Genomic DNA, 21,283 nt, shown 5'->3' with positions numbered 1-21,283 from the left:
GTCTGATTGTCAAGCTTTATTTTTCAGAAGAACTTTCACCAATCAATTATAAATCATTCCTTAAAAAAAGTCATGTAATTCTCAAAGAATGTGCTTAAATACATGTAGTAGAACATAGGTTATTTGTCATGTTCATTCATTAAACCTGTGCATCTCCTTCTGTCACATTTCAAGATATCCATCTATATATACGTAAAAGCAACAACTAATGAACAGTAGCACAGAAGTTAGACGTAACTTTTACTGAAAGGTGTTTGATCACCACAGTGACCAAATTCTGTAACCCAAAGAGACAGAGCTGCAATATGAATTCTCACAAGTCTAAAAGTATAGAGTTAAATCTCCAAACAAGCAGAGCCCAACCGCTCCACTGAAGCGGGGCGGGGATACATAAATATGTCAAATAAAACGTAGATTAAAAAAACAATCTATCGCTGCCTGTGTCCTCTCCCTGTGCTCTTATTCTCCGTGGCTCATCTGTGTGTTGACCAGCTTGTGGTAAACTCCTGTTTTGGCCAGCAGCTGTTGATGTGTCCCCTCTTCGACCACCACTCCTCCCTTGAAGACTGCGATGCGGTCTGCGTTCTGGATGGTGGACAGACGGTGGGCCACAATGATACATGTTCTGCCTTTACTGGCCCGGTCCAAGGCCTCCTGCACCACCTGGAACGAGCAGAATGATGACAATGAACTCACACGAATGTAAATACGGCAGACCTCAGGGTATCATTGGCTCTCTACAGAGAAGGGGATTGGCTGCAAACTGCTGTCACTCCAGGACCTGTGTGCCTGCAGGACCCTGAGGGGGGGCAACAACCCCTTACCTCCCTGGACACAAACCATCTGAACCACTCCCCTCTGGCAGGAGGCTGCGGTCCATCAGGAAGTGTTTCTTCCCATCTGCTGGACTCATCAACAAGTCTCAGGACCCCTACTGCCAGACTTACGGTGAGGGATGCTGCATGAATTCATTTTCATTATGATGCATTTTCACTTAACATTAACATTCATTTCCACGTAAATCTCTGGTTTACTTTTTATGGGTATTTATATCTTATGCTTTGTAGTCATCAGTGTTGGCTGATTACAATGGTAGGGAAAAAGTTGAATTTAACACTAACAGTTACATGGCATTTTCACACCGCTGTGCATTGTATAGTGTGCGTTATTTTCTACTTAGCACATTTGAAATTTGATTTTCTGCTTGAACAGATAATTTATCATCTTACTCATAATTTTAATTGAATTTAAGTAAAGGTTCAGTTTTGTTTTGTCATTGGTTTTACTGGTGGTCGCATCATTTGTGGGGAGCATTTACTTAGCTGGTGACTATGTCTAGACCCCAGCACTCACCTTCTCACTCCCGGTGTCCAGTGCAGATGTGGCCTCGTCGAGGAGCAGCATTTTGGGGTTGCGGAGTATGGCTCGGGCAATGGCTATACGCTGTTTCTGGCCACCAGACAGCTGCGTTCCCTTATCGCCTGCCTGAGTGTCGTATTTCTGCTCATGCAAACAGAGAGAGAGGGTATATTATTGTTATATTGCCAAAATAATGACAGAAGCATCCTGTAATCCACACACCTCACTGTTAACCATTTTGGTTAAGTGTACTAAGACATGGTCAGGTAGCACCCTGTAATTGGTACTAATCTAATGAAAATACAGAGACGGTCTGAGGTGATTCTTTGCTAGGTTGAGTTCATAAGCAGTTGTTAACCGAGAGGAATTTTCTTGGAAGAACTGCAGCATTTAATCTCAAGTAAAATATTCATCCATTATTTGTTAATTATTGGAAGCATTCTTTATAGGTTTTCACATATTTCCCATTGTTGCATTCCGCTGACTTGCTGTGCACTCAATAAAATACTCAAGTAATAAATTTAATTGATAAGAAATGTATCAATTTGAACACTATGTCTACACTAGTTTACCTATAATTGGTACCAATGGAATATTTCCCAGGAAACTTGGACCTGGGAAATTATAGTATATTGATTAGTCACATTATTATCACCATATTTTGTCATTATTTCTAATATTTGTATCAGTTGTACTTGGTACAACTTGTGCGGGAGGCCTACTGAATGTTTTGTGTTCCCAAGGCCTCGTCGCCATGTCCAGAGATACACAGACCATCTGACCAAGAGAGGAACTACAATAATGATGAAAATTCCCACCAGCTATCTTGGGGGTGTATGATGCAATGGGAACGTGTCTGGGTATAAACGTTGACCTCTGTAACTATTGAGAGAGCTTTCGATAGCGTGAGCTCCACAGACCAAATTCCATTCACCGTGATTGTATGTAGGTGGAATAAGAAATTATATTGATGGGCCGGGCAAATACAAAGAGAGCCATTTTTTTGCCGTTGTGTAACCACTTGCACACTGACAGAAGCCATATCCTAACTAGAGAGCAGTTGTGAGATGTTGTAAAGATCATAACTGTTATTTATATTAAAAAAAACACCACACTGCCCTTTGATTTCCAGCTCTGTTATGGCTGAGAACAGAACAGTTACCTGTGGCAGGCCTTCTATGAAGTTGTGAATGTTTGCCGCTTTAGCAGCTTCCTGTATCTCCTTCAGGGTTGCAGTGCGACTGTTGTCTCCATAGGCGATGTTTTCGGCCAAGGTGCAGTCGAACAGCACAGGTTCTTGGGATACGATGCCTATCTGAGATCTCAACCAGTGGATGTTCAGCTGTTTTGCATTCACGCCGTCCAGCAGCTAAAGGAGAAAATGTTTCCAGTAATTATTGTAGGAGTGGGGCTTGATGTTTGAAACATGCAATACCTTTTTGCACTGAAAATAGCTGCCCGCTCTGGTCGAAATAAAGTTTATGTGAACAATGAGCTGAAAAACTGTATGAAGCTACAAAGAACCAAGGGGGAGTCAGATAACGACGACCTGGGAGTTTCTTTTAACTGGAAAATACTTCAAAAAGAACTGAAGTGGGGTTTAAAATGATGCCCTTGAGATACGATAGGTGACAAGGAAATAGCAATTTCAGCAAGTATTTTCTTTCACAGAAGACTGTCAGCAACAGCATGAATCCCATGAGAGATAGAATTATATGGTTTGTGCAATAAAGATAAAAACACTTTACACAGGTCTTATGCAGTCTAACCTCGTCACATCAGTACAATGCTGTAAAGCAGCCATAAAAACTTTGACGAGCTAACCATTAGCTAGCTGACAGTAGGTAAAGAGGCACATGTGTAAATCAGCTACAGAGCATGGTTGTGCATTCGTCTCCTCACCACGCTCCCCTCCCTGGGGTCGTAGAACCTCTCCAGCAGCTGAATGGCGGTGCTCTTTCCACAGCCGCTGCTCCCCACCAAGGCCAGAGTCTCTCCCTTGCTCACCTTCAGAGTCAGCCCTTGGAGGACGGGCACATCAGGGCGTGAAGGGTATATAAACTTAACATCGTCGAAGAGCACGTTACCATCAAATTTGTCCTGGGGTTTTAAGAGATGACACAGAGTGATGAGTTAACATGAGTGCAAGGAGCCGTATTATAGGCTGTTGTGTTTGGTGCGTTGTGTGATACGTACTGGTGTCTCTCCCTCCTGGGAAAGATTGTCAATAGTGGGCTCTTTTTTCAGCAGCAGCAACAGATGGGAAGCTGACATTGTGGCCTGAGCATAGTTGGGAGCTATGGCGTTGGCCTCGCCAAGAGCCATGGCACCGAACATGAGAGCTGAAACCACACTGGTGAAGGAAGTCAAACGCACGTCAGTTTTATCTTTCACATTATAGAGTCAAGAGCGTTCAGCAAAGATAAATTTACTTTTATATTTTAGCCATGTGACGTTGCCAATATACTCGTTTAATTTACTGCAATTGGTTCAAACCAAGATTTTTTTAGGAACATGGTTTAGTGATGTTATGATGATTGGTCGTTTCATCACTTTGGTTCTTATTCTTAAAGGAAAACACCACCGCATTTCCATACTGAACTATGTTCTGCTCTGATCTTAGACGAGGTGATACATACCTCCCTCTCCTCTGTGCGTGCACTCAATGGCTCTTGCGCGCACTCCGCGCAGCGCTAATTTGCTGGCATGTAGCTTGTCCTAAGGATCCAAAGGGGGGTGAAGTTAGAAGCGACCAAGCACTTCCACGTTGTCCCTATTTAAATACGGTTACGTGAGTAGTTACACGACCCAAGTTTGGTTACACAAAATGAAACATGCCAATTTTTCTAAGCGGATAAGATAACAAGGATAACTATATAGTATGGCGGAATAACAACTGGAAGCACTTCGACGTCGGCGCAGTAATATCATCACTCAAAACATGACGGGACTATATACCTTCTGCTTGTTTTCACAACCCTGTACGATCCACGTTATAACCATGATGTTTGACTGTGCACAAACTACTACAGGTAGTGCAGGCGACGGCGTGCAGGTCACGTAGGTTCTATTGACGGAACTAAGAGGGGGAGCGGAGTGATGATATTACTGCGCCGACGTCGAAGTCCTTCCAGTTGTTATTCCGCCATACTATATAGTTATCCTTGTTATCCGCTTAGAAAAATTGGCATGTTTCATTTTGTGTAACCAAACTTGGGTCGTGTAACTACTCACGTAACTGTATTTAAATAGGGACAACGTGGAAGTGCTTGGTCGCTTCTAACTTCACCCCCCTTTGGATCCTAAGGACAAGCTACATGCTAGCAAATTAGCGCTGCGCGGAGTGCGCGCAAGAGCCATTGAGTGCACGCACAGAGGAGAGGGAGGTATATATCACCTCGTCTAACATCAGAGCAGAACATAGTTCAGTATGGAAAAGCGGTGGTGTTTTCCTCTAACAAATATTGACATGGCATAATGGCATTAACATTGGGCCTCAGCTGCACTGTGTGTAAGGGTTGGATCTCCAACAGTACAGGTGTCTTGTGTGATTGTGTCATCTTGGTTTCAAGCCAACCAATTCACAGTTACCCCTCGCATACTTCAGGCCCGGGCAATGATTAAAAGCCATATAAACAGCTTCTCCTCCCAACAGTAACGGGTTGGTCTGATGTTTCCGGCTGTAACCTACGAGTGCACGCAAACTGTTCAGCTTCTCCACCATAAACTAAAAGATAAAAGTGCATGCTGCATACTTACAGGTATACTCCCTCAACATCCATCCTTCCTTTGATAATGAGCCAAGCGCCAAAGCGGAAACAAGCTGCATAAAGGAAGTAGACCATGGCCTGGGTGAAGCAGAAGGAAATACCATGCACATGGGCACTTTTCTGAGAGCTCCTTTACAGAGAGTGAGAGAGAGGTGGCATCAGAGAGATCACTACTTAATAACATTTTATAAAAATACATATGTCATTTCAGGTTATATATCCCATGGCGATGATGGATTTTTATTTAATTTCTCTTACTTGAATGGTACTTCAAGGTTTTCCTGATACAAACTCTCAAACTTTGGTTCTCTGCTAAGAGAGACGACTGTACGGATATTGTCGATGGCCTCTGTAGCAATCTGTAGAGACAAACCATACAAACGTATCGACTGTACACTAACACAAGGTCGGTGTTTTCACAAATGACGTTTCGAGTCATAAATACTTACTTTTCCAGCCTTCTCCAGCTCCTTTTTGTCTTTAGAAGAGCTTCCGGTGAGTGCCTTCATCTCCACGGCTCCAGCCCCTGCTAAGATGGGCACCATAATAAGGAGCAGAAGGGTCAGCTCCCAGCCGTACACGAAGGAGATGATCACGCTGGTGCCCATGTTGGCTACGTTCTGGGCTAGGATGCCCATACGTGCTCCTGTAGCCTGAGCAGGCGGAAAAAGATGGGAACAAAGAAGATTAGACAATTCATTGTGCTAGTCTTTGGCATACTGCAGTGTTGATTGGTGTGTGTGTGTGTGTGTGTGTGTGTGTGTGTCCGTCCGCCCGCTGAGAGAGATTTACCCCTTGTACTTGGGCTGCGTCTGTCGCCAGTCTCGTAGTGAGCGCTCCAACTGAGTTTTTGGGATCATCAAACCAGCCGACGTCCTACAAGGAAACGGATTAACATTTTCCATTGGCCATGAAAATAAATAGAATATGTTCAATTAGAATTAAAATACCTTTAACACACAACAGCAGTCAGAAATACGTTAACGTTTTGAGCTTGAGTGCCACCTTGTTCTGACTTCTGCCACGAAACATTTAGCTTTAGAACTCCTTTAAACCGAATTTATCCGTAGAGTTAGAAATTACTAAATAATCACATTGAGAACACATTGTTTAGTATTATTTATGAAGAATTCAATTTCTGAAAAAAGCATCATTAAATAAATAACTAAATGTATAAATTAATACAGGAATAAATAAATAAATGAAGGTGACCAGAAATGTAGAAATAGATTGAAGACGTTTCTATATTTGTGTCCTGTTTAATGATACACTTGTATTAATTTATTTCAGCATTTATTTATTTCCATATTTTTTCAGCATTTATTTATTTATGTCAACATTTATTTTGGCATTTTTGTATTATTTATTTACGTCTGTATTTATTTAATGACAATTGACAGAAGCTCAGACAGAGAAATACCAAGCAGAGAAAAAGAACGCGCAGTTTCACTCACCTGTCTCATCATGGCCTTAAAAGCCCCGAGTCTGAGGTTAAGGGTCAGAATCTCACCAGATTTGCCAAAACAGAAGCCCTGTTAAACGTTTACACACAGAAGACATGAGCACACCAGGACATTGGCATGTACAGCACCTGCATATCACACTGTCAGCCTGTGTGATGGGTACTACGGTTACCGTATTTCTCACCATTCAGTTTTTAGTTAGAGAGGTTAAAAGTCGATTAAAGTATTTTTGGGGCACTGTTCCCAGTCTGTATGCTAATGAGATGTTTCTTGTACCCCTGAAACAGTATAACAATGTGCTGATCTGTTTTATCCTGTTGGATCATTCAAAATATTTGATTCTTACTGAAACCTGACTTGTAATGTGGAATCAAATAAAGTATATCAAATGTGTGTGTGTGTGTGTGTGTGTGTGTGTGTGTGTGTGTGTGTGTGTGTGTGTGTACGCATACCTGTAGAGGCATTGCTATGAAGGTTAAAAGTCCAACAAGAACGAACATCAGACAATATAATATGGTTTTCTGCCTGACAATCTCTGGATTGGTCTCTATAAACACCTGGAGGATGGAAATGGAAAATAGAATGGAATAATTAACATAATGCATTAAAAATGTACTTTTGTGGTACATGGATATTAGGAGTAACATACACCGATGATTTTGGAGAAGATGACAGCGAACATTGGCTGGATCGCTCCATTAATGATGGCACAGATGGTCCCGACCATGATGTACGGCCACTCGTTACGGTTGAGACGCAGCAAGCCAAAGAATGACGCGGGGGCAACCTTTTCATCCTACAGAAAGAGGGAGAAAGCGCTGAGTCATGTCTCCTTTCCTTTTGCATTTTCGTCAGGAAGAGATTCACAAAGTCAGACTGTGGTAAACCGAAATTAGTACGAAACTGCTGGAATGTCGGAAAAGCTGGAGGGGAGGAGTGTTTGGGAAACAGAGGAGCAAGTACAGAGCCATCAGATATCATTTCAAATTTTGGACATTTTATCATTATTGTGTACATAATTCAGAGGTATAATATAAAAGATCTTGTAAGGATGAAACAGCACAAAGCCTGTTCCAACTGTAACCGAACTGGATCAGTATCAGAGTTAACAGAGTCATAATAAAAAATAAAAAAAGATTTCCTCATCCAAATAGGGATAGTTTGGAATATAACCTTTTTTTTTGGAAAGAGATTCCTTTTAAGACTTGCCCCAACTCCGACCACTTTTAAAACTTGACTGAAAACTTTTATGTTCACCATAGCTTTCTGCTAAATCTTTTAATGTCTGCACTGTTTTTTATTATTGCAAATGTGTTTTTATGTCTTTGCCTTGTCTTTCTGTAATGCATTTTAATTTTGCCTTTATTTTCTTTTAATTCTTCTATTTTTTTTCACTTTATTGTATGACATGTTATGATATGAAGAACTTTGAGTCTGCCTTGTGTATGAAATGTGCTATACAAATAAAGTTGCCTTGCCTTACCTTGCCTTGCTTTGCCTTTAACTGTATCTATTTTACTCGCCAGACAAATTTGAGACGGGACCACCTATCCAGTTCAACCCTGAATGGAAACTGTGAGTATGAGATACCTTGGGTAACAGTGTCTCGAGGGTAAAGTTCCCTTTTAGATACGGTCAGTTTGTAACCAGAAACCCCTTCGTACTCCCTCAGGAAACACGTACTATTTGGCATTTATATTGCAGGATTTGTCACATAAAATAACAAATCATCAGCATATAACAAGACAATGTACTCCATCCTCTCTCTTCAAATCTCATCATAACCAGTCAAACCCCGCAAAGCAAATCGCTAAGGGGTCCGATGGCAAGGAGACGTGAATATAGCTGAGGGTACAGCCCCGGTTCATCCGTTATGGTACATGGATGTAAAAGAGTTAGCTTGAGCAGAGGAGCGAGAGAAGGCAGCTGTTTATTGGCCTCACCCATGTAGAATTTGTTCACCAAAATGAAATCTGTTAAGGTCTGAAAAAAGAAAGTCTAAATCTGCATTTCAATCTAATGATTTGGACTTTAGGTACTAGTGGTTTAGGACATTAACCACATTGACTATGTTGACCCAGCCACTCAAACCCTACAGAAATTGCACCACAGCTTACCTCTTCTATCCCTTCATCCTTGAACTTTTGTTTCACCTCCCCCTCTTCCCCTGAGACACTGAAGGAAAAACCTCTTGATGACCTCCTCCTCTGCAGATTGGACCGGGAGCGAGACCTGGCTAGAGGTTGCTTCTCATCTGCAGACAGCTCATGCTCTGTCTCCTCCACTTCTTGAATGGACTACAGCAGAGAGAGAGAACAGGAACAAACGATATCAAAGACCATTCTTAAGTTTCCCTTAAAATTTGAGCCCAACCAAATAGTGTGTAAAAGTGTTCCTGCGTGTTTCTACCTGCATGGTGACCAGTGTATGGTAGACTCCCTGTTTTTCCATCAGTTGGTTGTGAGTCCCAAGCTCTACAATTACACCATCTTGGAAGCCAGCGATGACATCAGCGTTTCTGATGGTTGAAAGGCGGTGGGCAATAACTATGGTGGTACGACCCAGTCGGACCTGCACACAAAGATTCCACGTTTTTCGTATCTAGGCTTACATTTACAAGAGGAGGCTACAATTGCACATGCAACAACATACACATGTTTGCAGTTGACCCATTTTAATATTAGTCATATAAGTGGTGAGAGTTTACAGCCTGAGGCTCTACTTGGGCACAGTGGTGCTTTGAGCTCAATGATAACATCAGCATGCTAACATGCTCACAATGCTGTTTCATTTCTGCAAGTTAGCATGGCAGCATATGCTAATTAGCACAATACACAAATTGGAATGCCAGTAGTTTTGTAAATGTTTGATCAACCAAACTATTAGTGTCCCAAAAAAGTAGTAAGTAGTAAGTGATCAAATTTATAGTAAGTAATTTAAAAAAAATGTTCTCCTCAAAGGTAAAAGGTATTCTGAATGAGGAAGAGCATGTGTCTTTGTGTATTTGTACCTTGTCGAGTGCACTTTGCACAATGGTCTCACTCTCGGCGTCCAGAGCAGATGTGGCTTCGTCCAGCAGAAGAATTTTGGGGTTGCGGACTAGAGCTCGAGCAATCGCAATCCTCTGCTTTTGTCCTCCACTCATTTGAGTCCCTCTGTCTCCCACCATCGTCTCAAACTTCTGCTCAATGAGAAAAGTCTCAATATTAGCAAGCGCTGGACAGAGTTTGACCAGCACAGAGGATGGGGACTCATAAATACTGTCGTACATCAGGAAGGTTCATAATGAAGTCGTAAGCGTTGGCCTCCTTGGCGGCTTGGTTGATCTCGTACTGAGTCACGTCAGGTCGGCCGTATCTGATGTTCTCAGCGATGGTGGTGGCAAAGAGGACGGGCTCCTGACTGACCACTCCAATCGTCTCCCTCAGGTAGCGGACATTAAGAGAGCGTATATCGTGACCGTCAATCATCACCTAAAATGCAAACAGACACAGCACTCAAATGTTAACCTAAACACATCCATGAGTATTTGAAACAGCAGCTCCTCTGTTATTGTTGGAAGAATAGTTTAACATTTTCAGAAACAATCCTCCTTTGCTTTCTTGCCGAGAGTTAGACGGGAACATTTGATGCCACTCTCCTGTCTGTGTGAAAAATATGAAGCTGCCTGGCAACATAATCTATCCAAATGATTCTGATTAATTAAGCATTAACGCAATCCCTGGAAGCTGTAGTGTTAGCTATACAAAAAACACTATAGGGTATAAATGAACTCCACGACGGTCACATGAGCATGAATACACATAACAGGGCTGTAAAGTTGGACTTGGCATGATTCAGCAACTTTGGTTGCTTGTTGTTACTGGTTGTTATCCAGCTGTTTTTCAGATGCATAAAAGCTTTCAAATTCCCGAGAGGGCTATGTACTAGCTTATTTTATATTGACCATATTATATCATATTATATAGACCAAAATGTTAAAATCTCTTACGCTTGTGTTAACCACAGACCTCAGTTCAGACATCTAACCAAAAACCCTTACCTTTTTTATTTCTTTAAAAAAAAGAGATGCTGACTCATTCCTGCGCAGTATTACAAATGCAGACATGATATTGGTATTTTCCAATTGAGACATCACTTACAGATCCTTCTTGCGGATCGTAGAACCTCTGCAGCAGCTGGATCGTGGTGCTTTTACCACAGCCGCTGCTACCCACCAAGGCAATGGTCTGGCCACTCTCCACGCTCAGAGAAAAGTTATTTAACACCTACAAATGATAACAGTGTCAGTTCTGGTTTACAGGAGTACGTAATATAATGTCTGTTTTAGTGTCCAAGGGGAACATACCTTGACCTCCGGTCTCGAAGGGTACTGGAAGTGGATGTCCTTGAACTCTATGTTTCCCTTGATGGAGTCAGGCTTGAAGCCATCCTCCGAAAAGCTGTCGATGGCCGGATTCTGGAGAGGAGAAGAGTTTTTATTTATCATATAATTTGACTTCTAAAAAAAACAACCTCACCTCCATTTTTGTTTGTAGTTCGGCCACAGTTGAAAGATGATTATTATCACAACCTCAAACCGACTGAATGGGAGGAAGGCTGTTTGCCCCCGGTGAGCTTATTGAGAAAGGTGTGTTTTCACTGTCCACGGCTGTAAACCTTTACAGTATAATCTCTTAAAATCAATAGAGCCACAAAAAAAGTAAAAATACTTTTACTTTTATACAATTACAACCAATAAAGATAGCTAATATGAGAGTGAAATAAACTTCTCTTCAACAAATATAAATGAAACAAGTTTCTCATCACTGCATCACTTCTGTCTCTCTTTTTTCTTTGAGCATAGAACATTGAAAACCCCGAACACCACATAAATGCCCTGATGAGAGATAAGATAAGTCTTCATTTTTCAGCCAAAAAATCCAAAAAGTATCAGTATCAGTACAGCACTACATTTTCTACTGTGACTCCAAAAGTATCCTGACCTATGGCACACACAAATTGCGCAAATTTGCATTATCCTCTTGGGAAGAAAATACAAAGGTTAAGAACACTTGTGGACATAAAACGTGACTCAGTCTTAGCTGGAGGGTAAGACAACAAACAATTTGAGCAAACAATCTCTCTCTCTCTCTATCTCTATCTCTCCCTCTCTCCCTCCCTCTTAAAAAAAGATATCATTTTTTCTTCTTTTTTTTTTTTTTTATATATAAACCTGAACACCACATAAATGCCCTGATGGGAGATTAGAGAAGTCTTCAGTTTTGCTTGAAGCTGTGTGCTATCTCATTGGTATTCATAGCAAACAGTACTACTGTTTGTGTGTGTGTGTGTGGAGCCAACAGTCTTTCGTAGCTCCAGATCGTGCTACACTCTAAGGCAGGGGTGCTCAACTCCGGTCCTGGAGAGCCACTGTCCTGCATGTTTTAGGTTTCTCACCCGATCTCCAGGACCGGAGTTGGGCACCCCTGCTGTAAGGTGTTGTGATGATGTTGACAATCTGACTTCCGTTTAACTGGGACTTTAAATAACCTGGTTATGCTGCAGATTTCTGAAGCTGTTCTAGTCTCATGGTACATTCACAGAAAGTTCAGGAAGGTGAGAGCCACAAATGAGCCGACAGCAGGCGCTCCAATTAGAGCAAAATCCAACATCTCTGCCTCCAAGTTGTTGGCGGCATCAAAGCGGCTTCATGGAGCGCCAGAGTACAGCTGTGCATGTTGGCTAATACAAACTGACAACTGTCCAGCAGCTTTGGGGGAAAAAATGTTGCATTCCTTACGTGATCAATAATGCCGTACACTATATATGCAGCTCCACGGCTGTTGGCGAAGGTCTGGAAGTGTGGGGCGGCCTGTCCCAGTGTGAACGCTCCAATAAGCACCACGAAGAACACCTTAAGAGACACACACACAACAGCGTGAGCTGCATCAACCTGCAGCATCAGAGGCTCCCAGTGTTTAAGGGGGAGAGATCATTAGAAATTATGTTATAAAATGTCTACTTACGGTAAGTAAAGTTCCAATGGTGTATTCATCACTCAGGATGAGTGTAGTTCCGTACCAAAAGGCCAGAGCATAGGTCAGATAGATCAACATGTAGTTCAGGCCCATGGAAAAGTTAGCAGATGTCGCCTTTTTTATGCCCACTCTCTTTGCATCCTCCAAGTTATTATTATATCTGTGGCACACACACACACGAGAGAGATATGAGTGCCAGTTAAATGGAAAACTAACAAAGTTAAATATAAACTTGATTATTTTGTTGTTGTAGGCTTTATCCAGGGACAGATTTCCTGGAATTTATAAACCAAGATTTATTCTTGAATGGAAAATTACCACATTTAGTCTCAGACCTTTCCATCAGATTGGTACAATGTCAAAATCTTGTTGTAAGTTAATTGCAACATTTAGGATTGGAATATTCCAGCACTGATATTCATATGGATAATATATAATACCCTGTCCCTACTTTTTGCATATTTTATGCATATTTTTCATAGCTCATTGAATTTGATCTTTTTTGTATGAAATGCGCTACACAAACGTCTTTTTAAGTCAAAAACTGGATATTGTTTTACACTACTGACAAAATTGACATTATATCCACTGATAATAAGTTGGGAATCAACGGTGGCCCATATTTACATCAAAGATGTTGTACTTACCGGCTGATTTCTCTCTCCTGACCACTGAAGGCAAACACCGTTCTGATAGACGAGAGCACCTCTTCTGCAACGGCTCCGGCTTTGGCATACGCAGTCTGCTCTTTAAGTGTGAAACTCGCCATCACCTACTCCAACAAGAAGACAGACAGAGTTATTAATTATACCTGCAGGGGAATGTGTGTTCATGATCAACACCAGGGATGCAACAATACAGTGAGCCCGCAGTTCAATACGTGTCCTGGTTCTTGGGTTACGGTTTCAGTTCTGTTTCGGTACACATTTTGTGTGGAGAAAAAAAAATTGCTAATCATAGATTAAAAGAGTATTTCTTTCTTCTTTTTTTTTTACATTCAGACACATTCAAGTGTATTGTATAATAAAATAAATAAATATGTCAAACAAAACGAACACTTTCAAATACAAAAGTGCTTCTTAGCCTTGACGACTGGTATAGGATAAAAGGGGGTAAACAATTTAAAAAGGAAATGTACATATTTAAAACATAAAGTCACCGTTTTAAATAAAAATATCTCTATCTATTCGGTAGCCTATATAGGACTTAATTCATGCAGTTTAAGAATATATATACATACACACACATAGAATATATGTACAGTGCTATGCATACGTTTAGGCATCCCATGCTAAAGTTGACTAAAAAGAAGAATAAAAATCATCTTTTGGGAATTGATCTTAATGCCTTAATTAAACAAATGAGGAAAAATCACCTGGGCCTTTGGAGTTAAAATAAAATACAAATCCTCACATACCCTTCACACACCTAGAGACTGGCATGGTGATAGCCTAAAGCATGCTAGTTAGCCTAATGATTTCTCAATGCAAATCAAACCAGCTAATAGGCTAACTGAAAAGCACCATGATTTTCTCTAGGTATGTGATGGGTATGTGAGGATTTGGATTTTATTTTAACTCCAAAGGTCCAGGTGACTTTATCAGAATGCATAGTATCCTGGATCCATGTAATAACCGGCCTTTAAAAATAAAAATCTGCCTGCCTCTATGGGAGTTTAACATAGGGGTGCCCATACTTATGCACCCTGTATTTTAATGAAGAACATTTATTTCTTTACCATACATTATTCATTCACAAAGAAAATTGGTGTCCTAAAAGGTAGGATTTTTCCTCATTTGTTTAATTAAGGCATTAAGATCAATTCCCAAAAGATGATTGTATTCCTCTTTTTAGTCAACTTTAGCATGGGGTGCCTATATACATACATATACACACACGTTCCCACTGCACGTGTTTCTTTCTTGTGTTTTCTGCACCGGTAGAATCGGCTTGTTGGAAGGCATCAACGAGAGACAGTGACGGTTAACCTGCTCAGCCTTCCTGCTTCCAGGACGTTGGATATTTATTCGGCAGGGGGGCATTTCCCCATCAAGTGCCCGTTCTGTACGGTTCAATATTATATTGAGAACCATCCCTAATCAACATGGGTAGAGCAATAGAAATGCAGGAAGGTGGACAAAGAGAAGGCAAAGTTTAAAACAGCAACACAAAGACGATAGAGAAGGAGACTTACCTTAGAGAAGAATGCAGCTGACATAATGATTGCAGGGCTCACCGCCAGGATGACGAGGGTGAGTTTCCAGCCTTTGGCAAAGCCAATGACGAAGGCTGCGATGAAGGTGGTCGAGGCCTGAATAATCCTCCCGGCCTTGTCGCCAATACCCTCTTGGATCTTATAGACGTCGCTGCACGCAAATATAAAGAACATGTCCACCAATGATCCACAGGATACTGCAACATTCATGTATTACGGGTGAAAGGGATAACATTTATTTTTATTTTTATGATGAGAATAACAGAAATCATGAAAACGAAGATTCTCTTTTCTCTGTCACTGATGAAAGCCACTTTACAGAAGAGCCGAGCGAGAGGGTCCCGGGTTCGATTCCCAGTTCCTGCTCTGTGGAGATTGCATGTTCTCTGTGGGTTCTCTCCGGGTTCTCCGGCTTCCTCCTACAGTCCAAAGACATGCAGGATGGACCTGTCTGTCTCTACATGTCTCCCTGTGATAGACTGGTTACCTGTCTGTCTCTACATGTTAGCCCTGTGATAGACTGGTTACCTGTCTGTCTCTACATGTCTCCCTGTGATAGACTGGTTACCTGTCTGTCTCTACATGTTAGCCCTGTGATAGACTGGTTAGCTGTCTGTCTCTACATGTCAGCCCTGTGATAGACTGGTTACCTGTCTGTCTCTACATGTTAGCCCTGTGATAGACTGGTTACCTGTCTGTCTCTACATGTCTCCCTGTGATAGACTGGTTACCTGTCTGTCTCTACATGTTAGCCCTGTGATAGACTGGTTACCTGTCTGTCTCTACATGTCAGCCCTGTGATAGACTGGTTAGCTGTCTGTCTCTACATGTTAGCCCTGTGATAGACTGGTTACCTGTCTGTCTCTACATGTCAGCCCTGTGATAGACTGGTTACCTGTCTGTCTCTACATGTCAGCCCTGTGATAGACTGGTTACCTGTCTGTCTCTACATGTCAGCCCTGTGATAGACTGGTTACCTCTCTGTCTCTACATGTCAGCCCTGTGATAGACTGGTTACCTGTCTGTCTCTACATGTCTCCCTGTGATAGGTTACCTGTCTGTCTCTACATGTCAGCCCTGTGATAGACTGGTTACCTGTCTGTCTCTACATGTCAGCCCTGTGATAGACTGGTTACCTGTCTGTCTCTACATGTCTCCCTGTGATTGACTGGTTACCTGTCTGTCTCTACATGTCAGCCCTGTGATAGACTGGTTACCTGTCTGTCTCTACATGTCAGCCCTGTGATAGACTGGTTACCTGTCTGTCTCTACATGTCAGCCCTGTGATAGACTGGTTACCTGTCTGTCTCTACATGTCAGCCCTGTGATAGACTGGTTACCTGTCTGTCTCTACATGTCAGCCCTGTGATAGACTGGTTACCTGTCTGTCTCTACATGTCTCCCTGTGATAGACTGGTTACCTGTCTGTCTCTACATGTCAGCCCTGTGATAGACTGGTTACCTGTCTGTCTCTACATGTCAGCCCTGTGATAGACTGGTTACCTGTCTGTCTCTACATGTCAGCCCTGTGATAGACTGGTTACCTGTCTGTCTCTACATGTCAGCCCTGTGATAGACTGGTTACCTGTCTGTCCCCCCAGTTTAAGTCATTTTTCTTTTTTTTTAATGTGAAGGATTATTGTTTGTCTTCTTTGATAGTAAATTAAGTATGTTTCAGCTTAACTGTTGGTTAAAAAGACCAGCAAGTTAAATATGGGCTCTGGGAAAATGTGACGGGTTTTTTTTCACTCACATAGACCAAATAATGAGTCAATTATTTCAGAAAATGGTCGGCAAAGTTTGAAAAATGTGTCGGAAGGTTGCAACTGCACTTAAAAATCATGTTGTGTGTGACTTGTCTGTTAAACCCACTCTGTGAGACGCGTGTTGAGCTCTCCCGTTTCATTGACGTCGAACCAACTGATGTCCTGCCGCATGATACTGTGGAAAAAGTATGTGCGGATGCGTTTAATCTGCCGCCCGGCTGACAGGCTCCAGAAGGCCACCTGCCCGTAGGCCGCCACCAGCACGACGACACCCAAGATGGAGAAGTCGATGGCATATCTGGAAGAAGAGAAGTACTGTGATACACAATTGGTGTTATTTTACATCTAGAGAAAGTTTCTAGCAAAACATCAAATTCAACATTTTGGAGACATCCCCCCAACAACAGCAGCTTGCCCTGTCCCTACCTCGTCATATCTTGCTGCAAGGTGCTGTTTCTCACTAAGTGGGTGACATCTGAAGACACAAGGCAATAAACAACATTGATAAACGATGCCATGCACATCACATCTTACAATCCCCAGGTCTGTGACTAGTAAACTCACTGGAGTTGGAGTTGGCGATGTGGGTCTGTTTGCCGTTGGATACGAAGCTGTCTGTCATGTTCCCGAACACGATGCACATGATAGGAAGCACCAAACCGTGGATCACGCCGCAGACCGTCCCGAGCACGATCATCAAAATGTCTAAGCCTTTCGCAAACCTTAACTGCCCTCACAGAGAAAAGGACAGCGTGTGGATAGACCAAAGACAAAACAATTGGAATTATGCAATCAGAGCAGGGGAAAGGCTTTAAACTCCAAGCAGCTATTGTATTCTCACAGCAGGGGATGGGTGGAGTCAAAGAACAACAGGGGATGTTGCACCCCCTTCTTACCCCCCCCCCCCCCCCCCCCCCCCCCCTTTATTTTACACACTCACACAGACCTTGCCTTGAGGCTTGAAAGATCGTACCACTTCCAGCTAGGGACGGGACGATATGAAAATCACATGTTGCAATTGGGATTGACAATATTTTCCCGATAATCATCAAAATATTAAAATGGAACTAAAACATACTGGAATACATTTAAATCCTGCATGGATAAAGATATATATTTAAAAATATATAATTTTGTATCTTGTATTTTTTTTAAATCATATATTTTGCTCTTCTGCCATGTTAGAGAGGTCGTCAAGTCACTAGTGGCAACATTTACAATGATCCCATTAATGGTAATTCAACAGGATCAACTCTCATTAATAGAGCTTTGTTTTGTTTTTCAATCACATAAATACACATGACATCATCATTTCAATTGCCTTTGACCACAGCACATATCCAGTTGACTGCCATATTACTCCAGCTGTTACACTATCGGCCAAACGGAGCAGATTCTGATTCAGATGTCTGTCTTTGGACTTCTTCTTTCTGATATTACTTGTACATTAAACTTTTCATTTTGCAGAAGTGATATTGAATCACAGTGGGACCTTTTTGGTGAAAAATAAAATTAGACTGAAAGTTAAAAACATTAAGACATGAACTTCTTCTAAAGAATAATTATATTGCACAAACACCTGATTCTGACAGAAAGAGATAACAGCTTACCACATCAATGGGGCCAACCATGGGCTGCTTTGGCTCTTTTTTCCCCTCTTCATTCTCCTCGCTTTCACTGGAGGATATAACAATTATGATGCATATAAACATATATATATAGGCCTATATCCACCCAGATAATCAAGATGAAGTCCTAAGAGCTAATTTAGTCAGAAAGAGATGAGATAATTTAACGTTTGCTTACCTTAAATATGGATTTTGTTCATGTTTGCCTTTGGCCAACATTTCTGTTTCGTCCTTCACATCCATGCCTGGATCCCGTCAGAAGGTCTCACGTCTCAGTCTGAACTAATATGATCCACTATGAGATTAAACAGAACGGCCTCGGGCTTCCACTCCTATCGCTTGGCTCAGTCATAGAACTGCACAGGCTGCCTGTCGTATAGAAGTCGAATAAACCAGGACTAGTTTTAAAACAGGCACCGGTTTTCTGCTCTCTCTCTCTCTCTCTCTCTCTCTCTCTCTCTCTCTCTCTCTCTCTCTCTTCTGACGCGGGGACCGGAAATACAAGGTAGGCTACTGTAACTAACAGTTTGTCAACAGTGTCCGCTGCCGCGTCTCTCAATTTGCTGTCCGTCCTGTTTTAATAACGCTACCGGGTTAACGGCTTCACCTGAAAATGTGTAAATGTTAGTAAGGCTGTTATTTTTAACTCTGACTCTGTCATTTTAGCATTAAATAAAATATTATTTATCAAGTAGTTTCTAGGCTATATACCGATATATAAGTGTGTGTGTGTGTGTGTATATATATATATATATATATATATATATATATATATATATATATATATAGTAGTTATTTTGCTTTCTCATATCCTAGTCCTGAAACACCCCATCAAATGTGCATTTAGTGATTAATTCAGGTAATATTTAAGGCCAGGTTTAAGCTTTTGTGAAGCATTGGAGGACTGAGCCAATTGTTAAAATGGAAAAAAATGGCTTGAAAATGGGTTAATTAGCCTACCCCAAGCTTCAGTTACAGTGACCTCTCCTGGTGAAGTGTAAGGCTGCAGTGGATTTAAAGCTTTGCCTTGCGCGCGCCCGCACAAACACACATACACTATCATGTTGTATACAATAAAGATTCATAAATATGTGTTTTGTGTTATTGAGGAGGAGAGAGTGCTGAATATATGGCAGGTGATTCTTCAGCAACGAAGCAGTTCGGACAATGCAGCAGTGCACTATGGGATTGTAGTTCAGGGTTTGAAGCACGTATCCAAGCTTAAGGCCAAATCCCAATGTCCCCCCTAAAGTCTAAACCCTGAACCCTCAGGGACCACCTCACCTGGTAAATGGTTGAGTGTGAGAGGCTGTGAGGGCTTGAAATGGTAAAAACAAATGGGACAGCACCCGGCATGTCACTTTACTTTGATGACACAAAATATATTATCTAAAAGTGTTGGGTTGACGTAATTGTCAAATCATTTATTGACTTGTTTTACTTAAATCGGCTTCAATAAGTTTAATTTTCCGAACATTTTTAATTAAGTAGATGCAATTTCCCACATTCTGGTGCATTCTAACATGTTTTTGAAAGATGTCTGGTCCGTGTGTCTCTTGTTCCTAGAAATGAAAATGAGAATTAAATAGGCCTATCATTGTTATACTCACATTTTTTATAATGCCTTTGCAATAGTAGTTATACAACTGACGACAGAATCAAAACAAGCTTTTGCAGTGTATACACTTATGATAGCCTAAATATTGAGAGTGCAATGTTAATTTGCACAAGGTTTTTTTCTCAGCTACTGAAATGCACCACACATTTCTCTCTTCATCTCCACCACCTTTTTTTCCTTTCAACTTTTTTTTGGTTTTCAGTTATTAATATTTCACATCAAGAACATCATGTGATGAACATCTGCTCCCGTCGCAAAAACTCGTCTGAAAGCTGAAGTTAATAGTTGTATAATGTGACTGCCACATCAAAATGGCACTAGTAGATCTGATTGATTAAATGAATGTCATAAGTGTGCTGATAGCTCAGTGGTAGAGTTACCGCCCCATGTACCGAGGCTTCCTGCAGAGGTTCTTTCAGTCGTAATGGGGGAGCAAATAAAATAAATATAATAACATAATTCAAAGTGGTAAATAGTCTTTACGCTGACACAGAAAAGTAATTCCCTCCGATGAGAATCTGGATCTCTCATATAAAACATGAACACTCCACGGATCTTTTACAAAGCTGATGCCATTTTCCAAGAGAGCTGATTGGTCACTAGGCAGTGCTTTTCTTTTCTCCCTGTTGATCTCTTATCAGGAACACACTTACATATTTTATGCACATTTGTCTGTGAATCACAAGGGATAATGTTTCTTCAAAACATTTCTCATATTTTGTTATTGATTTATTGAATTTTTAGTCATCAACCACATGATTACACACCATTTTATGGAAAGAATGCTAATTTTAACACACAGAATTAAGAAAAAATTAAACAGAAAACACGGAACTTGGGAAAAAATGAAGACAGAATCTGGAAAAAATAAAAACGGATTTCTTCATAGTTACAGGTGTTGAGAGTTAAGCTTTTAGAGCCAGTGATGGGGTGGAGCTTGGATCTCACCCCATTTAGCCTACTCTTTGGTTGGAACTATGGTCAGAATTCAATTCAATTCAATTTTATTTATAGTGTCAGCTCCTAATTGATAAAGGATTAACATTAAATCATGCTGGGCGTGGATAAGAGCTGGAAAGACGGTAAGCCGTTTGGTGCAAGAAGTTAAGAGAAGCAGGTGCTGGCTTCTGCACTGTGTGCTCTAGAAAGCTAGTAAATGCAACGAGCGGTAAAACAGTGCAACCACGTCATGAATCTGACCCGCTCATAGAGCAGCTGTTCACGCTCTCCAACACACAACACGGTTACCGGGAGCAACCACCATGGCTGATGAGCAGGCATCAATGACATTTTCTAAATTCTGTGTTTTCTGTTTTAATTTTTCTAAATGTGCTGTTTTAATTTTAGAGCATTTTTCCCATCAAATTGTGGGGGCAGGAGCCGATCCCAGCTTACATTGGTACACATTGGACAGGTCGCCAGTCTATCACAGGGCTGACACGTA

The 21,283-nt window shown here is 41.4% G+C and overlaps 2 protein-coding genes across 3 annotated transcripts; both read right to left on the bottom strand.

Annotated features, from left to right (window-relative positions):
- Positions 1-9: 9 nt before the first annotated feature.
- LOC311025063 (ATP-dependent translocase ABCB1-like) lies at positions 10-17,062 on the bottom strand. 2 transcript variants are annotated; one of them, XM_084027749.1, is made up of 24 exons: positions 17,020-17,062; positions 16,700-16,891; positions 14,807-14,978; positions 13,260-13,384; positions 12,601-12,772; positions 12,375-12,488; positions 10,941-11,051; positions 10,735-10,860; positions 9,862-10,065; positions 9,603-9,773; positions 9,002-9,163; positions 8,710-8,889; positions 7,242-7,388; positions 7,045-7,149; positions 6,584-6,661; positions 5,922-6,005; positions 5,579-5,782; positions 5,388-5,488; positions 5,119-5,259; positions 3,556-3,712; positions 3,262-3,459; positions 2,522-2,728; positions 1,354-1,500; positions 10-663 (listed from the first exon to the last, which is right to left on the bottom strand). In XM_084027749.1, the coding sequence occupies exons 1-24, from the start codon at positions 17,025-17,027 to the stop codon at positions 460-462; spliced, it is 3,510 nt and encodes a 1,169-aa protein (XP_083883875.1). In that variant the 5' UTR covers positions 17,028-17,062; the 3' UTR covers positions 10-459. The 2 variants fall into 2 exon arrangements, 1 of the variants encoding a protein (XP_083883875.1); XR_014598362.1 differs by lacking the exons at positions 10-663; positions 1,354-1,500; positions 2,522-2,728 and having other exon boundaries at positions 3,322-3,459; positions 5,119-5,207.
- Positions 17,063-17,116: 54 nt separating this feature from the next.
- On the bottom strand, positions 17,117-18,546 carry LOC311024837 (phosphatidylcholine translocator ABCB4-like; the record flags this gene model as incomplete). Its single annotated transcript, XM_084027411.1, has 3 exons — positions 18,400-18,546; positions 18,204-18,270; positions 17,117-17,320 (listed from the first exon to the last, which is right to left on the bottom strand). Exons 1-3 carry the CDS (start codon positions 18,462-18,464, stop codon positions 17,117-17,119), a joined length of 336 nt encoding a protein of 111 aa, XP_083883537.1. The 5' UTR covers positions 18,465-18,546.
- Positions 18,547-21,283: the final 2,737 nt, after the last annotated feature.

Source organism: Eutrigla gurnardus (assembly GCF_963514095.1).
Source record: "Eutrigla gurnardus genome assembly, chromosome: 14".
Taxonomy (NCBI): domain Eukaryota; kingdom Metazoa; phylum Chordata; class Actinopteri; order Perciformes; family Triglidae; genus Eutrigla; species Eutrigla gurnardus.
Note: the sequence above shows the minus strand (reverse complement) of the source record. Positions and strands in the feature narration are given on the sequence as shown.